Raw genomic sequence first — 18,171 nt, forward strand, 5'->3', positions numbered from 1 at the left:
TTAATATTTTTCTTTATCGTTTCAACTGTGTTAATATTTGTTACCTATATGTTTTTATGCCATACATTTTATTAAAGTAAATAACATAAATAATAAGAAAATGAATGAAAATAAAAGACATATTGAAGTGCAAGTTTAATGGAAATTTCATAATAAAATATGCCCATTCAACGTCTTTCTTATGTACCTACAGCCATTAGCCAAAGAATTATTTAAACTTACCTATTTTTTTTTATTAAAATATAACATTCAACCTCAAGTAGATAAATATAAATTAAGAACATTAATTTTCCACATGGATTAAACTAACATAACTAAAACTAAACATTTTAATAACAGTTCAGTTCAGTTAAGTTTCATTTATTTTGTTAAACATAGGTAACATGAAAGATGGTAGATACATTAATTTATACATTTGATCTCTATGTTTTATGAACGCATGCTTATGTCTAAAAAAAACCTACCTACCTGAAAGCATAGTCATACATTAATATTAATACTACTACAAATTTCACTTAAAATACAAGTTACAAACTGAAATATCAACAATATCAATATGTCTTACAATTATAATACAAAATTTAAATACACTGTCAATAGAAAAAAATACATTTAGATGTCAATAATCAATACAATTCTAATACAAGTCTGAGCCATTATCATCATTTATGTATTCACTAATAGTATAGTAGCATTTGTCAATAAGATACGAATTACGAAGTAAACTGTTTTTTGAATTCATGTATGTCAAGTACTTTAAAATTGTTTGGAATTTTATTAAATATTATCGGTGCCATGCCTAAGATGCCATTTTTCACCAGCGCGGTGTTGCAACCCTGCAGAGTTTTCAGATTCTGACTATATTGTTGACGTGTTGGAAATCTCCGGCCTTCAGAAACGCTGCTGTATAAGTTTAGGTTAGTTTTCACAAATATAGCTACTTTTAGTATGTATAACGATGCCAGTGTTAATATTTTAAGTGACTTAAAGAAAGGTACATCTATGACTTTTAGTCCGTAACTACCCAATTATGCCAAAAAATGCCTTACATCCTTATGGAAAAGAGCTGATACTCTTCAAACTGCTGGATCGTTTTTATCAATCATAGCTAACAACCACTACAAGGAAACTCGCTTTCACGTTTAAAAAACCGCATCGAAATCGGTCCATCCGTTTGAGTTACGATGACAGACACAGCATACAGACATTGGCCTCAAACGTAAATTAACATTCCTCTTTTTGCATAGGGGGTTAAAAACACTGCCTAGATAGGCTGAATTGATGAGTAGGTTTAAAATATCTGTTTACCTAATGAAGGTATCTTAGATGTCTAAGATTTTGAATATAAATTAGAACTTCTTCTTTCTTGTATCTCTTATGTAATTTGTCTCCATTTAGTGCAGTCATAAACCATTTGGACTGCACGGTTCATTTTCACTACACCTTATAAAACAAAGGCCCCCGCCGCGTCTGCTGTTTGTGTGTTTGTATGTTCGTGATAAAGTCAAAAACTACTGAACGGATTTTTATGCGGTTTTCACCTATCGAGACAGTGATACAAGAGGAAGGTTTGTGTATATTTTTTTAACCCGTGCGAAGCCGGGCGGGTTGCTAGTTTTAAATAAATTAGATATTTATGGTTAAAATATACATATCTGCATACTCTTCACTTCACTCACTCACTCACTCACTCACTCGGTGCGTGGTATCACTTGGTGCGTGTTGCGCAGCATTTACATAAACAAGCAGGTGCAACAAAAAAACCGTTCGTACCCAAACTATCTGACGATCCGAAAGGCCTCATAAAATGGATATGCAGTCAACAAAATTCCAAAAACCGTTCGCCATCTTAAATTTCTTTACTTTTGGACTGATTATGATGATAATTGATATCTGAAGCCTCGAAACGTCTTGATATCTGAAGCCTCGAAACGTCCCTTAATATGAATCCGTAGTCAAAATCTGAAGAAAATGGCCGCCATCTTGAATTTCCTTATTTTTGGTCTAAGGTAGATGAGGCATATAAGGCCCGGCGGGTGACAAGGCCCATCATTCAAACATAGCAGTTGCACTAGTATGATTTGTTCAACACATCACGCCCACATAATAGTAGCAGCTATAACGAGCTGGCAACAACGCTTCTCTTCGCACGCGCTGTTATTTTCTCAGTAGCATCCATACAGGCAGAAATAGGTTGCAGCTGCGCTTGATGTTATTTTTCACGAAAACAAAGTGTGTTTTTATCGAGGTTCTTGATATAGGTTTCGTACCTATTCGACGTTTTAATCTATATGGGTACGAACAGAAATTTATCAAATTTTGTGGGGACGGGAATATTTCAATGTTTTTTATATTTCTAAATATTCCCTATTGTTCTTGAAGTCGTACTACGGCTAAGAAGACCCACTGTCAGCACGAGTAACGAGGCCCGGTACCGGGCCTTATTGAACGTATGAGATGAAATAGTAAATTTAAATATTTTAAGATGATTGATTTTGGAATATTTATATTTTTTCCACTAAGGATCACGAGCTCTTTCAATATGTGTACTCAAAATTTCATTTTTTTTTTGTTTGTCTCTTTGCTGAAATAAAAATGCCTACTTACCTACAGGAGGCGTATTTTCATTGTAATAAGGGCATTTCTCAGGAGGGCCATTTTTACGTGTCCGGGGCAAAAAGTTATTGAATTTACTGTTCAATAAATCTGAATTAATTCAGGCATGATTTCTAGCATATATTCTGTCTGGGACACTATCAAACTATTTATTTATTATTTATAATATAATATATATAATACATTAAAAAAATATCCAAATGCGAAAAATGATGTTCGGTGGGCGTGTCCCGCGCCCAGAGTTTTTGAAACAAAAAATTATTACTCAAGATGGGGCATTATATCGAAGTTATTATCGGTGTTCACGCATAAGGTATTAGTTAACTGATCATATTCTTTATATCAAAGTAATGTGTTTGCTCAACACATTGAATAAAACCAAATTTACGATGTGTCCCGGGCTATTGACTGATTTCGGTGTAATTTACAAACCATCTTACCAACCTCTTACAAAGTTGTAGACCAGGAACTCAGTGGCTCAAACAAAGTATGCTTGAGTTGTGCCTTAACCCTTGAATAAAGTAGAGGTGCAGTCACAGTATACTAAGGTAGTTTTTTAAATGTTTCTCTGTCATTCGGTGGATTTGGTTCTATGTTTTTTTGAGATCGGTGGTGCAATTTTCTCCCACAGTTTTAGTGCATTTATCGTTATGCAAGTGATCAAAAAACCCTCGAAAGTACCTAAACCCATCATTATTACATCTCCTCTGTATCATTCATACTATTTCTGTAATTGCTAAAAAGCGATTAATTTTGACATCACTGGTGTTGATTTCCTTGCTTTCGGTGGATTTTTTGACCACCGATATCAAGAAAGTGATCACCGAATTCAAATCTTGCTTTGTAAACTAGTTTGTTGTACTTTATTTTCTAACTTATCACACCTAAACAGTTCAAGATACGCTTTATAAATTAAGTCATAGTATAAGTAAACAAAATCACTAGTTTACAATGAGTAGTATTTTTTTTTTCACGAGACGTATGTTGAAAATCGTAGACCCAATGTTTCTTTCTCTATTTTCGCTGTTGTCTTGATTTATCTTCAAACCAATGGAGTATATTATGTGAATTTATCTTCTATATCACTTGAGACCCTACAATACGATACCTCTAAACGTGTCAGCCATATTAATTAAATGCAGTTAATCCCACTTCGTTTAAAATAACTTGTGTTTTTACGGGTTATTCCCACTAGTTACCACCAAGTTGTTACCAGTGGTAACTACTGGGAATTTTTTCCCACCTTTTACCACTGGTAACTACTGGGAAAAATAATTCCCAGTAATAGTTACCACCAACTCGGCTTGGTAGTAACTAGTGGGAATTTTTATTGTTATATGTGTGTTGTGTGTTAGTTAAATACTAATAAAAACAGTATAAAAATAGTATAGTATAAATATAGAGCGATTTAATATATAATTATAAGTCGATTAGAGTTTTAGTAAACTGCCTTAAAAGTGGCCAAAACTATTGAAACAGTTTAACCGGTACTAGTACAAAAACTAAACTATATGCAAGGATAAATTTAATAACCCATTTTGATTATTTTTCAAGTGATTTTATTAGGTAATTCCATCACTATATATTTATACTATACTATTTTTATACTGTTTTTATTAGTATTTGACTCTAACAAAATTTTGGTGGTAACTACTGGAAATAAAAATTCCCAGTAGTTACCACCAAGCCGAGTTGGTGGTAACTACAGGGAATTATTTTTCCCAGTAGTTACCAGTGGTAAAAGGTGGGAAAAAAATTCCCAGTAGTTACCACTGATAACAACTTAGTGGTAACTAGTGGGAATAACCCGTTTTTACATACTATGCAAGGTGCACCCACAAAACAAGGGATTACAAATAAAGTGGCCTTCTATTGTCGAGATCTCTTCAAAGGCACTGAACGTACCTACTGATCAATATTTCTAAAGCATAGCCATGAACACAAATTCAACATAGCCAATGATTTAACAATCCTCAATGTCTGATGTATTTATGTTTAAATATCGGACTTACAATTTAGCTCAAGTGTGTGAGGGTGCAGGAGATCATAATGAATAGGTGATTTGATCTTTAAGCATTAGTCAACAACTTCAAATAGTTTTAAATTGAGGGAGTTCACGCTTTAAACCTCTGTCATTCAAAAATACTACATATTTATAAGTCTAGCAAAATACTCGTTTTCCGTATTGTTTACATTGTTTTATAAGTGCATTAAATACTTTTAAGCATTGAACACCACTCAAAAGTATCTTGTTTATCGGGTGTAGGTAACATAAGTTTCTTTTTGATGAGTGTGCCGTTGGATTGTGTGAAACATTTTCTTCTTCATAGCACTTATGTGCGAATTTATGGTCGACATGTCTGAAACTCGTTTCAGGACCATACATCGCCCTGTTGTATAAGGATAGTCAATTAGTGTGGGATATCTTCTAGAGATGTTGTTTCATAAGCCGCAACTTGGTTATTTTAAAATCTTGAGTAAACAAAGGTACTATTTATTAAATTTATGTAAGCTATGCTATATCATTAGCCTCGCTACATCGTTTATTATCAAATAATAATAAAGAATATTAATGTTATTATTTTCATTTTAATTTTTTATTTTTATTTTGACGATCATGATAGAAATTCTTATATTTTTGACATCAATGCAAACTTATTATGTAATTGTCTTTCATGAAATAAATCATCTATCTATCTAATAAATTATAATATAATTTAGATATAAAATTGAAGTGTGATTTCTGTGTAAGCATTTTTGAATTCGGTGACGCAAATTGATTTCAGTGCCTACACTTGATTTCGGTGTTTTTTAAATCTCAAATATCAAAGAAACTATAAGGTTCTAATGGAGGCCTCCACTACCAATATTTTTTATATTAAGGCTAGATTTTAGGAAATAAAGTTGTGTATCAAATAAGTAAAAAATAAAATTCGGCACCGAAGTCAGGCACCGAACCTCATCTCTGAGAATCTCCCATAACAGGTTATGAATCTGATCTAGATTTGTTATGGATATGATCTTTCAGTTCCTGTCCACTTTAGTCACAGATCTTACATATATCGGGTGTCTGTTGCGGTTGACTGACTACTGGCGAATTTATACCCTATATCAATATTGTTCTATAAGATTATTGTTTTACCTGGTTGTTTGAAATATGACCAAATTAAAATTTCCTAAAGGACAGGTTGTAAAATGTAAATAAAACCAAGATTTTCCTTCCTTACCGAAAATAAGTAGATATCGTGTAATTCGTAATAAGTAATTAGTTTTACATTGGGTACTGTTACTTTAAAAAAGCTTGTTACTTTCACAAATTTATGACTACTTTATAGGATACGAAAGATACTTGAAGGCCAATTCGAACGCACACTGACATCAGAATTATATCTGAATGATGCCATTTAGCTATCGTACGTCTCGCTCGCGCCAATACATGTACGGACAAGTACGAGCGAAATGCACGATAACTAATATATCACTCTGTTGTCAGTGTACGTACGTATTGGCCTGTTGGGTAACCGGAGTTCAAGGGTTAACAACTAGCGGTCACAGGCGTTCTTGGTGTTACAGGCGTTCTTGGGGTCACCGGCGTTCTTGGGGTCACGGGCGTTCTTGGGGTCACGGGCGTTCTAGGCGTCACCGGCGTTCTTGGAGTCACAGGTGTAACATGTTTTTTCGGGCAGTCGCGTAGCTTCACGCATTGGTTAGTTTCTTCATTCCTTACGGTCGGTGGATTGCAGTAGCAAGCTTGGTAGTCGCAGATTTTACCCTTTGTTTCTTTAACCGGCTTTGGATTTTTGCAGGTTGCTTGTGGTAGGAGGTAGTCGCAGCCGATGGCATACCTGTAGGTGCCCGGTGGGCATTTTATTGGACCTGAAAAAAAAATTAAAGCCGGTGATAAGTTTGCTATTTTTCAGCATAAAATTACCATTAATAAAATAAAAAAGAACCTACATTTTTTATTTTATTAATCGTAATGTATGTTCAGGAGCAAGGGAATTATGTAGTTATTAACCTATTAGTCTCTGCTTATACAATGTAAATGATTAGAATAAGACTATAGAACATTGTACAACGAGGTACATAACTGAAATTTTGTAAATGAGAGTCTGTAGATTCACGACAGCCGCAGGCTGGAGCAAATTAAAGACTCGGGTTTGCAATATTCTTACCCCCGTTTTTCATCACACTTGCAAAGAAAAAACTAAATTTTAAATTAATCATATTAAATATTTTTAAACACAAACAAAAAAATTAAGTAACGCCAGTATTTTATAAGTAAATCTTGTTTATACCTTGACTTTCAACAAGTGTTTTACTTATAACCTAGTCTGTTCGTATGAAAAAATAATTAAAAAATCTATAACTCCCGAGGGCAGGTTTTTTTTTCACAATCCATAACTCCTAAGTAACTTCGTGCCATTTGAGTCTCTAAATTAAAATCAGTAAAATCACTCATGACTTTCGCTTCGAGACTCAAAAATAGTAGTCCAAACTTACGATAGTTATGATGTTTACAAATGCTAAATTATATTAACAATACAGATCTTACACCAAGGTCCCTTGCATTCTGGTGGAAGTGGTGGAACCAGCGCCTTCACAAACACGAAGCAAGTTACTAAAATCACCAAAAGTTTCATTTTAACCACTTCGGCGTCAAAACGAGTGATCTGACTTGAAAAATATGGAGCGCTTTTATGCTTTTTCATTGAAACAACAATTTTTGTCGCCGTTGTCCATATGTGTGAATAAGGTTTCTTCATGTTACAAGCGATTATGCTGCTTGTATGCTTGACTTTTTAGGGTTCCGTAGCCAAATGGCAAAAAACAGAACCCTTATAGATTCGTCATGTCTGTCTGTCTGTCCGTCTGTCTGTCCGTCCGTATGTCACAGCCACTTTTCTCCGAAACTATAAGAACTATACTGTTGAAACTTGGTAAGTACATGTATTCTGTGAACCGCATTAAGATTTTCACACAAAAATAGAAAAAAAACAATAAATTTTTGGGGTTCCCCATACTTTGAACTGAAACTCAAAAATTTTTTTTTCATCAAACCCATACGTGTGGGGTATCTATGGATAGGTCTTCAAAAATGATATTGAGGTTTCTAATATCATTTTTTTCTAAACTGAATAGTTTGCGCGAGAGACACTTCCAAAGTGGTAAAATGTGTCCCCCCCCCCCCTGTAACTTCTAAAATAAGAGAATGATAAAACTAAAAAAAAATATATGATGTACATTACCATGTAAACTTCCACCGAAAATTGGTTTGAACGAGATCTAGTAAGTAGTTTTTTTTAATACGTCATAAATCGCCTAAATACGGAACCCTTCATGGGCGAGTCCGACTCGCACTTGGCCGCTTTTTATAATTTTTTTCTATAATGGTCTAAAGATTAACTTCACTTAGAGCATTCTGACTTTAAGTCTAAGTTATTTTTTGTTTTTTTCTTTTAATAACTTTATCGTATTAGCTGTGTTAATATTGTTTCTCAGGTCTTTGTATGTTTTTATGCCATTCATTTTATTATTACCTAGCAGTAAAAACATACCTATTGAATTGCAAGTTCAATGGAAATTTCCTACAGCCATTAGCCAAATAATTATTTAGCTTATTATAAAATAATATTTAAAGTTATTAAAATGTAACATTGAACCTCAAGTAGATAAATATAAGTTAAGAACATTAATTTTCTACATGGATAAACTAACATACCTAACATTTTAATAAACCTCTACGCAATTATGCCAAAAAATGCCTTACCATTACCTTATCATTATGGAAAAGAACTGATACTCTTCAAACTGCTGAATTGTTTTTATCAATCATAGCTAACAACCACTACAAGGAAACTCACTCTCACTTAAAAAAAAACTAGCATCGAAATCGGTCCATCCATTTGAGAGTTACGATGACAGACACATACAGACATTGGCCTCAAACGTATTACTTACTCCTCTTTTTGCATACGAGGTTAAAACACTGCCCATCTGCTCAATTTATGGTTACCTAGGTTTAAAATATATGCAATGTTTACGTAATGAAGGTACCTATGTCAGATTTCTAAGTTTTTGAATAATTAAGTAGAACTTCTTCTTTCTCGTACTTATCTCTCATGTATTTTGCAGAGATGCGATTTATTTGAAATACTTCTATTTAAAATGCAAATACAAAATGCAAAATACCTATTTTGTATTTTGCATTTAAATGCCTTTTAGTAAAAAACATTTTGTATTTTATTTGAAATACTTTTCGAGATGTATTTTGCATTTTTAATATTCATTTCAAAATGCAAAATACTTTGTGATTAAGTTTAGCCAACATTACCAGTCAAACAAAATGAAAAGAACGAATGACGCTTGTATTGCCGAATTTGACCGATAGAGGCGTCTGCTAGCCATGCGCACCCTTTTTTAGGGTTCCGTAGCCAAATGGCAAAAAACGGAACCCTTATAGATTCGTCATGTCTGTCTGTCTGTCCGTCTGTCCGTCTGTCCGTCCGTATGTCACAGCCACTTTTCTCCGAAACTATAAGAACTATACTGTTGAAACTTGGTAAGTAGATGTATTCTGTGAACCGCATTAAGATTTTCACACAAAAATAGAAAAAAAAACAATAAATTTTTGGGGTTCCCCATTCTTCGAACTGAAACTCAAAAATTTTTTTTTCATCAAACCCATACGTGTGGGGTATCTATGGATAGGTCTTCAAAAATGATATTGAGGTTTCTAATATCATTTTTTTCTAAACTGAATAGTTTGCGCGAGAGACACTTCCAAAGTGGTAAAATGTGTGTCCCCCCCCCCTGTAACTTCTAAAATAAGAGAATGATAAAACTAAAAAAATATATGATGTACATTACCATGTAAACTTCCACCGAAAATTGGTTTGAACGAGATCTAGTAAGTAGTTTTTTTTTTATACGTCATAAATCGCCTAAATACGGAACCCTTCATGGGCGAGTCCGACTCGCACTTGGCCGCTTTTTTTTTCTTTGGTCAGAGTGCGCGCCTTATAGCCGTTTAGACTCGCGGCTCGGCTCGCGGCGCGTCTCGTGGCTCGCCTCGACACACTCGCATTCGGCTTGTCATTCGGTTATAAACCTTATGCCGTGCCGTTAGTATTTAAATTATATTAGCTCGATGAGCTTGCGAGCCACGAGAGTCTAAACCGGCTATTATGTCTGACTAGTGTCAATATCAAACGAAAACGACGAACATTATCTATTCTATGGCTATTCTCATGATAAATACCTAAAATAAATAAAAATATCTGAGATTTGGTCAAAAGGTATTTTATTTTGAAAAAGTATTTTGAAAATACCTATTTTGCATTTAGCATTTGAAATACAAAACGCAAAACTATTTGGTATTTTGCATTTGAAATAGTAAATCTGAAAAGTATTTTGCATTTTGTATTTAAATGCTTTTTTAAAACCATTTTGTACATCTCTGGTATTTTGTCTCCATTTAGTGCGGTCATAAGCCATGTGGACTGCACGGTTCATTTTCACTACACCTTATAAGGTAAAACAAAGGCCCCGCCGCGTCTGCTGTTTGTGTGTTTGTGTGTTCGTGATAAACTCAAAAACGACGGAACGGATTTTTATGCGGTTTTCACCTATCGAGACAGTGATTCAAGAGGAATATTTTTTTAACCCGTGTGAAGCCGGGCGGGTTGGTTTAAACAATGATTTATAACTCAAGATAGGTTATAGGCGTTCCAAAATTGAAGCGCTTACCTTGTGACAAATTGGACAAGTTGCCTTTAGTCGCGGCGGGACAAGCGAGCGGCGCGCTCTTTCTTTCTTCCGTGGAGAAATGTGTACGTGCTAACGAGCTCCCGCACACCGAAAGAGAAAGAGACAACCTTATGTTTAACAACGAGTGTGTCAAATATGGATGGAATGAGAAAATTAATCAAAAATAACAGATTTCTTCGTAGGCACAGAAATAAATATGGAAGTATTTTTTGTGCACCTCAAGTATGAGTATAACCTATCAATGGTTATATAATATCATTGGTTTTAAATAAATTAGGTATTTATGCTACGCTAAATATATACTCAAAGCGCATAATGTACCTACCAACATCAAGGTATTAGTCTCACTGAACACAGAAAAACTGTTCACCTACCAGTTTTAGTTATGTGATCAAAATATAAGGAGTTAAATGACGTTAATAATAAAACAATACGATATCAAAACCAATTTATTTATTTAAGCATGACTCATCTTTTAAAACCTGTGCATTTTGTTTTCTCAATGTCTGGTTTACGACAAATCGACTATTATTTAGTACATTTGTCCAAGCTAACGCATTGTTTGGTCTTCTCGTCCCGCACAGTGGGCGCGTCGCAATAACATTTGGAGAAGTCACAGATATGGCCGCGGGTGTCCTGTATGGGTTTCGGGTTAGCGCAGGTTGCCTCTGGGGTTAGGAAGCCGCAACCCGTTGTGTAGGCGTGGGTGCCCACTGGGCATTGTTCGGCACCTGGACAAAAAGTTTGCACGTTAAATTTGTGGACATTGTGAAAATATAATGTCGATGCAGACTCCGGTATACGTATACCGTAGTTGATTGATAGGACTTACAAGGCAAGAAGTTTGTTTTGTAATATACGATATTTCGTAATATATGTGTTGCTTATGCTAGCTTATCTCCGGGATCGTAAACACATAATTATGTTACTATGAGACTTTGTATTCAAATATAATGTGTTTTTTATTTATTTACATTATTGGTAGTCATAATACCTACTACCTACCGATATCGAGGAAAGGTCAATCGAAGGTGTATTAGATATATATCTGATAGATGCAACCTACTGTTATGGTCAAGGTTAAATTGATATGTCACAAACAGGTTGGGTTAGGCCTTGTTAGGTAATACGGAATCTCTAGACGGCTGAAAGACATTATACTCGTAAGGCCCACGGTCCTACCCGTAGTACTAATTAGTTCAATGTAATTTAAACCATTTTCAGTTGCAGCAGAGTGGCATTTCTTTTGTTTCGTTCGATTTCAAAATAATAGACATTTAACCATGTTTTTTTCACTATTGCTTGTAAATTTTTGGTAGACGACCGAACTCCCAGAACATATCATCTTTAAACTTACGTCATTAGTTATAGAGGGGACTATAGGGTGTCAACTATTGGACATTAGCATGTCGAGCACTGGGACTTTTACCTTATGCGGACTAATTAAAACTTCATATCCGTCTCGCCCCAGTAAAAAAACTACTATTTCTCAAAAATGGACGGCAAAGTCGACGTTGCCGGTTAAAAAATAGGTCGCGAAGTGCGTAGTTTATGGTCATTCAAAAAATTAAAAAGTTAAAAACATTGCAGTCTCGATTTCGGGACTGCAATGTCGCATACAAATTCCATTATTTAACGAGTTCCAAACTTTTTAAAACTTTAAATGGCCATATCAAATGAAGGCATAGGTCCCTTAAACAGCCAAACAGATGATCAGCACTTATTATTATAAAGCCTATAACAGACTATCGCACCGCACCGCGACCTTGGAGCGTCGCACCCATAAGTGAGAGCGAGAAACAGATATCTCTTTCTCCCTCTCACTTATGGGTGAAACAGATATCTCTTTCTCGCTCTCACTTATGGGTGCGACGCTCCAAGGTCGCGGTGCGGTGCGATAGTCTGTTACAGGCTTAATGTTGGTAACGCGACTATTTAGGTGTCTCAAATAGGTTGGCGTATTTTCAGCAGAAAAATACACTTCTTTTTTTTTTAAAGGCGGCAAGCAAATTTATTTCTGTGAAAATTAGAACGTTGCTTCTGTAAGTTCTGTAAAATATTTCTATTTCTTGCATCATTTTTGAGAAAAGCACTATATATGACTCGGCTGGAAGGCTACTTGCTGGCTTCGGATTCAATTAAACGGACTCCCAAGGTCGTCCGTTTAAAACGAATCCTCAGCCTGCAAGTAGCTACTTCCGAACCTCGACAATAATGTACTAATGCACTACATGTCCTTAAAATCGGTTGGCTTTTCCGGACTACACTCATGCTAGGAACATTTATAAAGATTGTGTGTACCTACCTATTAGGAATCAATGAAATAAAAGCTGATGACAATAACTTTTGCATTTATAAGTAGTTGAAATGTGTATTTTTATACAATATGACACTATTATAAACTACTTACATCTTCCCATAATGTATATACATCCCCTCGAATTGCCCTCATCTCCCGCAGGTTTAGCCAAAGCCAAACCCACGAATAATAAGCAAACAAACACAGCCTTCATTATAAAATATAAACTACAACTTAAGAATGTATATTTTCAACTAAGTTTCAACTTGTAACTTAACTAGAAGACGGACGAGCGGACACTGGTCAGTTGCGATGTAATTTTGTATATTTATAGAACAAATTTGTATATTTATGAACAAAAGCAAAGTCAAGAGATAAAATCAATGTTTACAAAACAAGTTTTCATATTCTGAGGTATGAGGGTTCTCTGGTGATAAGTTGATTACTTGATATTACCTAAATATAATTACGTAATGGCTTAAACTGGTTTGTTAATCTGGTTATTAGCGCTGTGGTTATTAATTTTAGTGGTAATCTATTTACCTACGCAGACTGCAATGTACCTATGCGTTACGTAAGTTAAATTTTTTTTAATGTAGGTATATTAGTAGTAGTAGTAAATCACTTTATTGTACAAAACAGGTTCAGATGAAATTCACATAAATATAATTAAAATATAAATATATTTGTCTTGTATTCTGTTTGTAATGTTAGTACAACATGAAATGTATAAATTAATGTTGTACAAAAAAATACATAAAACTAAATCATAATTTAAAACCGAATTATTTGCTTGTAAATTTAACCTAATTAACTTGCTTTATGCTTTTTAAGTCCTATTCTACTGTCGCCTGTCAAAATCTAAATACATCAGTTGAATTAAAAATAGAACACTTAATAGTACATACAAGTGCGAAAAGTAGGAAATTCGAATTACCTTTTCGCACGTGTATTGTGCAACGTTTTACAGTAAATTATGGCCCTTTAAATTTTTTACATATTACGCACGTAAGTATAGTGCCAGTTACCGCACTAGGGCGGTAAATTAGCGCCATCTGTACCTACTGTAAATGTACTTACATCTATCCAATATGTATCTACATCTCCTCTCATTGTCTTCACCTCCCGCCGGATTAGCCACGGCCAAACCAAGTAAAAACAAGCAAACCAACGCACACTTCATAACTGTAACTAATGTAGCTTTAAAAGTTTAGACTTCCAAATAAAATCACCTCGTAACACCTACGACTACCTACTTAGATTGACCAGTAGTCACTGTCTTGTCAAGGTTACCTAAGTTTAATTTTACCCATCATAATAATTTTATGATATAATAATAATATCATAATACAGATGGGCCAAAATAGTGACCGAATGGGCACCACAGATCACCCTAGGCAGAGGAAGACCAAAAATGAGATGGCGAAATGACCGGGACTCATTCTGTGGCGACTGGCGGGAGCATGCACAAAGCCGTGACGAGTGGTGAAAGACAGGGGAGGCCTTTGCCCAGCAGTGGGACACAATATAGGCTATAAAAAAAATTATAATAATTTTATAGATAGTAGCAGTCCCTATTAATAAGTACCTTAATTAATGGTTTGAAATATACCGTTAATTGAGTAACCTATTATCTTAATAGGTAACTAAATATTACGGCGGAATATCCTCCGATATTATGACGTTATCAAATAGATTTCCTATCGATTAACATTAATGCAGTGAATCGAGTAAAAATCATCGACTAAACACTACTTTTTACGACGGAATTATGTCCAATAAATTCCCTCCAAATTCGTTCAACCAAGACATGTTAATTGTTCATATTTTAAGACCATAGACAATCATTCTTTTGGTATACGGACCCCTGAACCAGCATTCGTATAATCATAGTTATAGATAAATATTAGACATAAACAGTACAATTTACCTGAATCCTTGAAGAGGACGAGAACATTATTTATTTTGTTTTTCTTAGAACTGGTTGTCTGCTAGCAACTAAAGGCAAAACTAATAATGCTTCTATTATTACCTACATGCTTGTTATTTTCCACTTAAAGCAAGACTCGCCCAGGCCGATATCTGATACCTATTCCGGGAACTTGTATGTACCCATGGAATTTCAACTAAATTGTGGATAAGATTACATAGCTGACATAAAGTTGGGTTTATAAACAATCTAAAAAAAAAACAGCCTGAGCATACAGCCTCACCTTCGCTAGTAAAAAAAAATAAACAATAGGTACAAATGTTACAATGTGGTACAGTTATTTATGAAAAAAAATAAAAAAATATTTTTAAAATTGGTATTGGTAGGTAGGTACCAATTCCAATTGAACGAGAATTTAAGTTACCTATATATACTTGTTTATTTGTATATTATACAGCATTATAGCCATGCGCTGTACCTACAACCAAGGGGTAATACTCGTATCAAAATATTAAAAATATACATTTTTATGGGAAAATGAAAAACTAAAAGTCAAATTAAGTAAACCTACATAATGATGTCGTTTTATTGCCAGTGAAACGACATCATTATGAAGACTCATTTATTATAAATTTATCAGTTTGAATAGTTCAACAGTATCATGAATTTAACGTACACTTTCACAATAAATCCATTATATCCTTGTCAACCTCATTTCCTAATGATTAATCAAACAACATTAATATAATTAAATACAGCGCAGAATTAATCTGAAGCGCCTATACTTATTTGTCCGCAACATGTATTAATCACAAACGTGCTATTTTATTACGGCAGGCGCTCAAAGGAGTGAATGTAATAAAAATCAATGCTCTCGAATTCAGGTTAATTGAAACAGGGGTTCAGTGACCGCTTTTATGACACTGCTACTGCTTTTCTTTGCTACTGGGAAACATTATTATTATGCTAATTTTAATTTAATTTTACTGAATTCTTTATCATGTGAAGTTACTGGTTGTTGAATGTTTGTTCCAAAAAAATATTGGGTTGCTCAACTTGTATTGTGGTCGTATTAATTCAGAAAGTTAAATTTTTAATGATCGCATCAAATTAAAATTAAAAATTAAAATTCATTTATTTCAAGCTATTTGGCTCATATTTCTACATTATTTACATTTTGATAATTAAAAAATGACATTTAAAATATATTCTAATAAAATTAACATTACAATTTAAAATTTACAAATAATATTAAATAATATATAATAATAACACACACAACACAAACAATACACACAAAACTAGCCTACACCTATCCTTACATGCCTGTTGCAACAGTGCGTGATGTAAGGACAGTCATGACGATCTGCGATCATCGCCAGGACAGTGTTGGCGCTGGCCCGCACGCACCGCACCAGCGCAGCGGCGCGCACGCGCATGGTGGCGTGGAAACAGGCCGTTTGCGCCCCCGCGAACATGCCCGATGCGCTGCAGTAGCGGGGCAGCCCCAACACCGCCCTAAATGCGTTATTGTACAGATTGTACTGGACGCGGAGCGCGTTGTACGCTCTCTGCGTGTAGTCCGCCCACAGGCCGCACGTGTACAGCGACGTACAGTAAGTACGCTTTGAAAAGCGTTATCTTCACGTCACTACTACTACGAGCAAACCTGCGAGCCAACATGTTCGCCCTTACGCACAACGCCCTCCGCTCCCGCTCCATATCCACATCATCCTTGAGGTCCACAGTAACTGTGGGCGACAGCTAGGGTTTGAGATCCGGATATCCGGATATCCGAAATATCCGGATATCCGTCAAATCTAAGATCCGGATCCAACGTCTCATAGGATCCGGATATTTCCGATCTCACGGATCCGTTAAATATTGCATTGGTCGCGTTATTTGTACGCGATAACGTCATAAAATAAATACAAATATTGCTTAAACTAAACAGTAGTAACAGTAACAGTATTAAAACGAGCTACCTGCATGCCTCCTGACTGGAATAAGGGTAAAAATTTGTATGTTTTAAAGTAATTGTTATCAGGTTTTCGCTCAGTCGCCTTTGGGTCGTCTACCTGGAACATCATTAGTGCTTGTGCGTGTTGTTATCAGTGACTTTTTTGTGTTATCGTGTCGGTTCCCAGTCTTCTGTTAACATAAATAACATGTGCTTGATGTGCTGCTAAGTAACTAATATTGATATTTTTTTCTCGTTATTAAGAAGCTGTAGCCCAAATTTCTTAATTTCCCGAAACTTTTGTAGTAATTTTACATTATTTTGCAGTAATTAACTGGATTTATATATACCTATAATGGAAGATTGTTGTAATGGGGACTGAATAAATGAGTTAGATACTTTTTCTAAACCATTTTTCTCAGTCGAACGACTGAAGGTATAGCTATTTTACCAAGGTAAAGGAAGTACGTTTTTTAACCGACTTCCAAATCTCAAAGAAGGAGGTTATCAATTCGGTTGTATGTTTTTTTTAATTTTTATTTTTTTTATTTTTTTTTTATGTTTGTTACTCCATATCTCCGTCATTACTGGACCGATTTTGAAAATTCTTTTTTTGATTGTATGTATATGCATACAGATTGGTCCCGTTTTTGTCAAAACCCAGTTCTGATGATGGAATCCATGAGGAATCGAGGGAACTCCTCAAATCTTAAAGGCATACATATAGTGATTTTTGTGTTTTTATCAACAAATCAAGCATATACATTCAGAAACGTGAAATTTGATGAAGTGGAACTGCTGATGATGATCAGAACAGAACTCTTCAACGACGCATAGTTCACGTTTGGCGATTTGTCCTCTTCGTTATGTTTGTTAAGCAAGTTAAGTTTTTACGCCACATTTTTGTCAAGCTCGAGTTCTGATGATGGGATCCATGAGGAATCGAGGGAACTCCTCAAAGCTTAAAGGCGTGCGTATAGAGATTTTTGTATTTTCATCAGAAAATCAAGCATTTTTATTAAAAACTGTCGCATTTGATGAAGTGGAACTGCTGATGATGATCAGAACAGAACTCTTCAACGACCCATAGTTCACGTTTGGCGATTTGTCCTCTTCGTTATGTTTGTTAAGCAAGTTTAGTTTTTAAGCCACATTTCTGTCAAGCTCGAGTTCTAATGATGAGATCCATAAGCAATCGAGGGAACTCCTCAAATCTTAAAGGCATACATATAGTGATTGTTGTGTTTTAATCAACAAATCAAGCATATACATTTAAAAAGTAACATTTGAGGAAGTGTAACTGCTGATGATGACCAGAGCGAAACTCTTTAATGACGCATAGCTCGCGTTTGGCGATTTTTTCTTTTCGTTATGTTTGTTAAGCAAGTTAGGTTTTTAAGCCATATTTATGTCAAGCTCAAGTTCTGAACATGGGATCCATGAGAAATCGAGGGAACTCCTTAAATCTTAAAGGCACACGTATAGAATTTTCTGTATTTTCATCATAAAATAAAGCATTAACATTAAAAACTGTCGCATTTGATGAACTGGAACTGCTGATGATGATCAGAACAGAACTCTTCAACGACGCATAGT

At 34.9% G+C, this 18,171-nt stretch overlaps 3 protein-coding genes across 3 annotated transcripts; all 3 read right to left on the reverse strand.

Moving 5' to 3' along the window:
- Positions 1 to 6,151: 6,151 nt before the first annotated feature.
- On the reverse strand, positions 6,152 to 7,259 carry LOC134654872 (104 kDa microneme/rhoptry antigen-like). The gene is made up of 2 exons (XM_063510336.1): positions 7,172 to 7,259; positions 6,152 to 6,492 (listed from the first exon to the last, which is right to left on the reverse strand). Exons 1-2 carry the CDS (start codon positions 7,257 to 7,259, stop codon positions 6,152 to 6,154), a joined length of 429 nt encoding a protein of 142 aa, XP_063366406.1.
- A 3,584-nt stretch (positions 7,260 to 10,843) lies between these two features.
- Positions 10,844 to 12,954, reverse strand: LOC134652567 (uncharacterized). Its single transcript, XM_063507735.1, has 2 exons — positions 12,797 to 12,954; positions 10,844 to 11,117 (listed from the first exon to the last, which is right to left on the reverse strand). Exons 1-2 carry the CDS (start codon positions 12,897 to 12,899, stop codon positions 10,915 to 10,917), a joined length of 306 nt encoding a protein of 101 aa, XP_063363805.1. The 5' UTR covers positions 12,900 to 12,954; the 3' UTR covers positions 10,844 to 10,914.
- A 2,962-nt stretch (positions 12,955 to 15,916) lies between these two features.
- On the reverse strand, positions 15,917 to 16,337 carry LOC134654883 (uncharacterized). The gene is made up of 2 exons (XM_063510348.1): positions 16,311 to 16,337; positions 15,917 to 16,240 (listed from the first exon to the last, which is right to left on the reverse strand). The coding sequence occupies exons 1-2, from the start codon at positions 16,335 to 16,337 to the stop codon at positions 15,917 to 15,919; spliced, it is 351 nt and encodes a 116-aa protein (XP_063366418.1).
- Between the last annotated feature and the right edge of the window lie 1,834 nt (positions 16,338 to 18,171).

Source organism: Cydia amplana, chromosome 1 (assembly GCF_948474715.1).
Source record: "Cydia amplana chromosome 1, ilCydAmpl1.1, whole genome shotgun sequence".
NCBI classification, from domain to species: Eukaryota; Metazoa; Arthropoda; class Insecta; order Lepidoptera; family Tortricidae; genus Cydia; species Cydia amplana.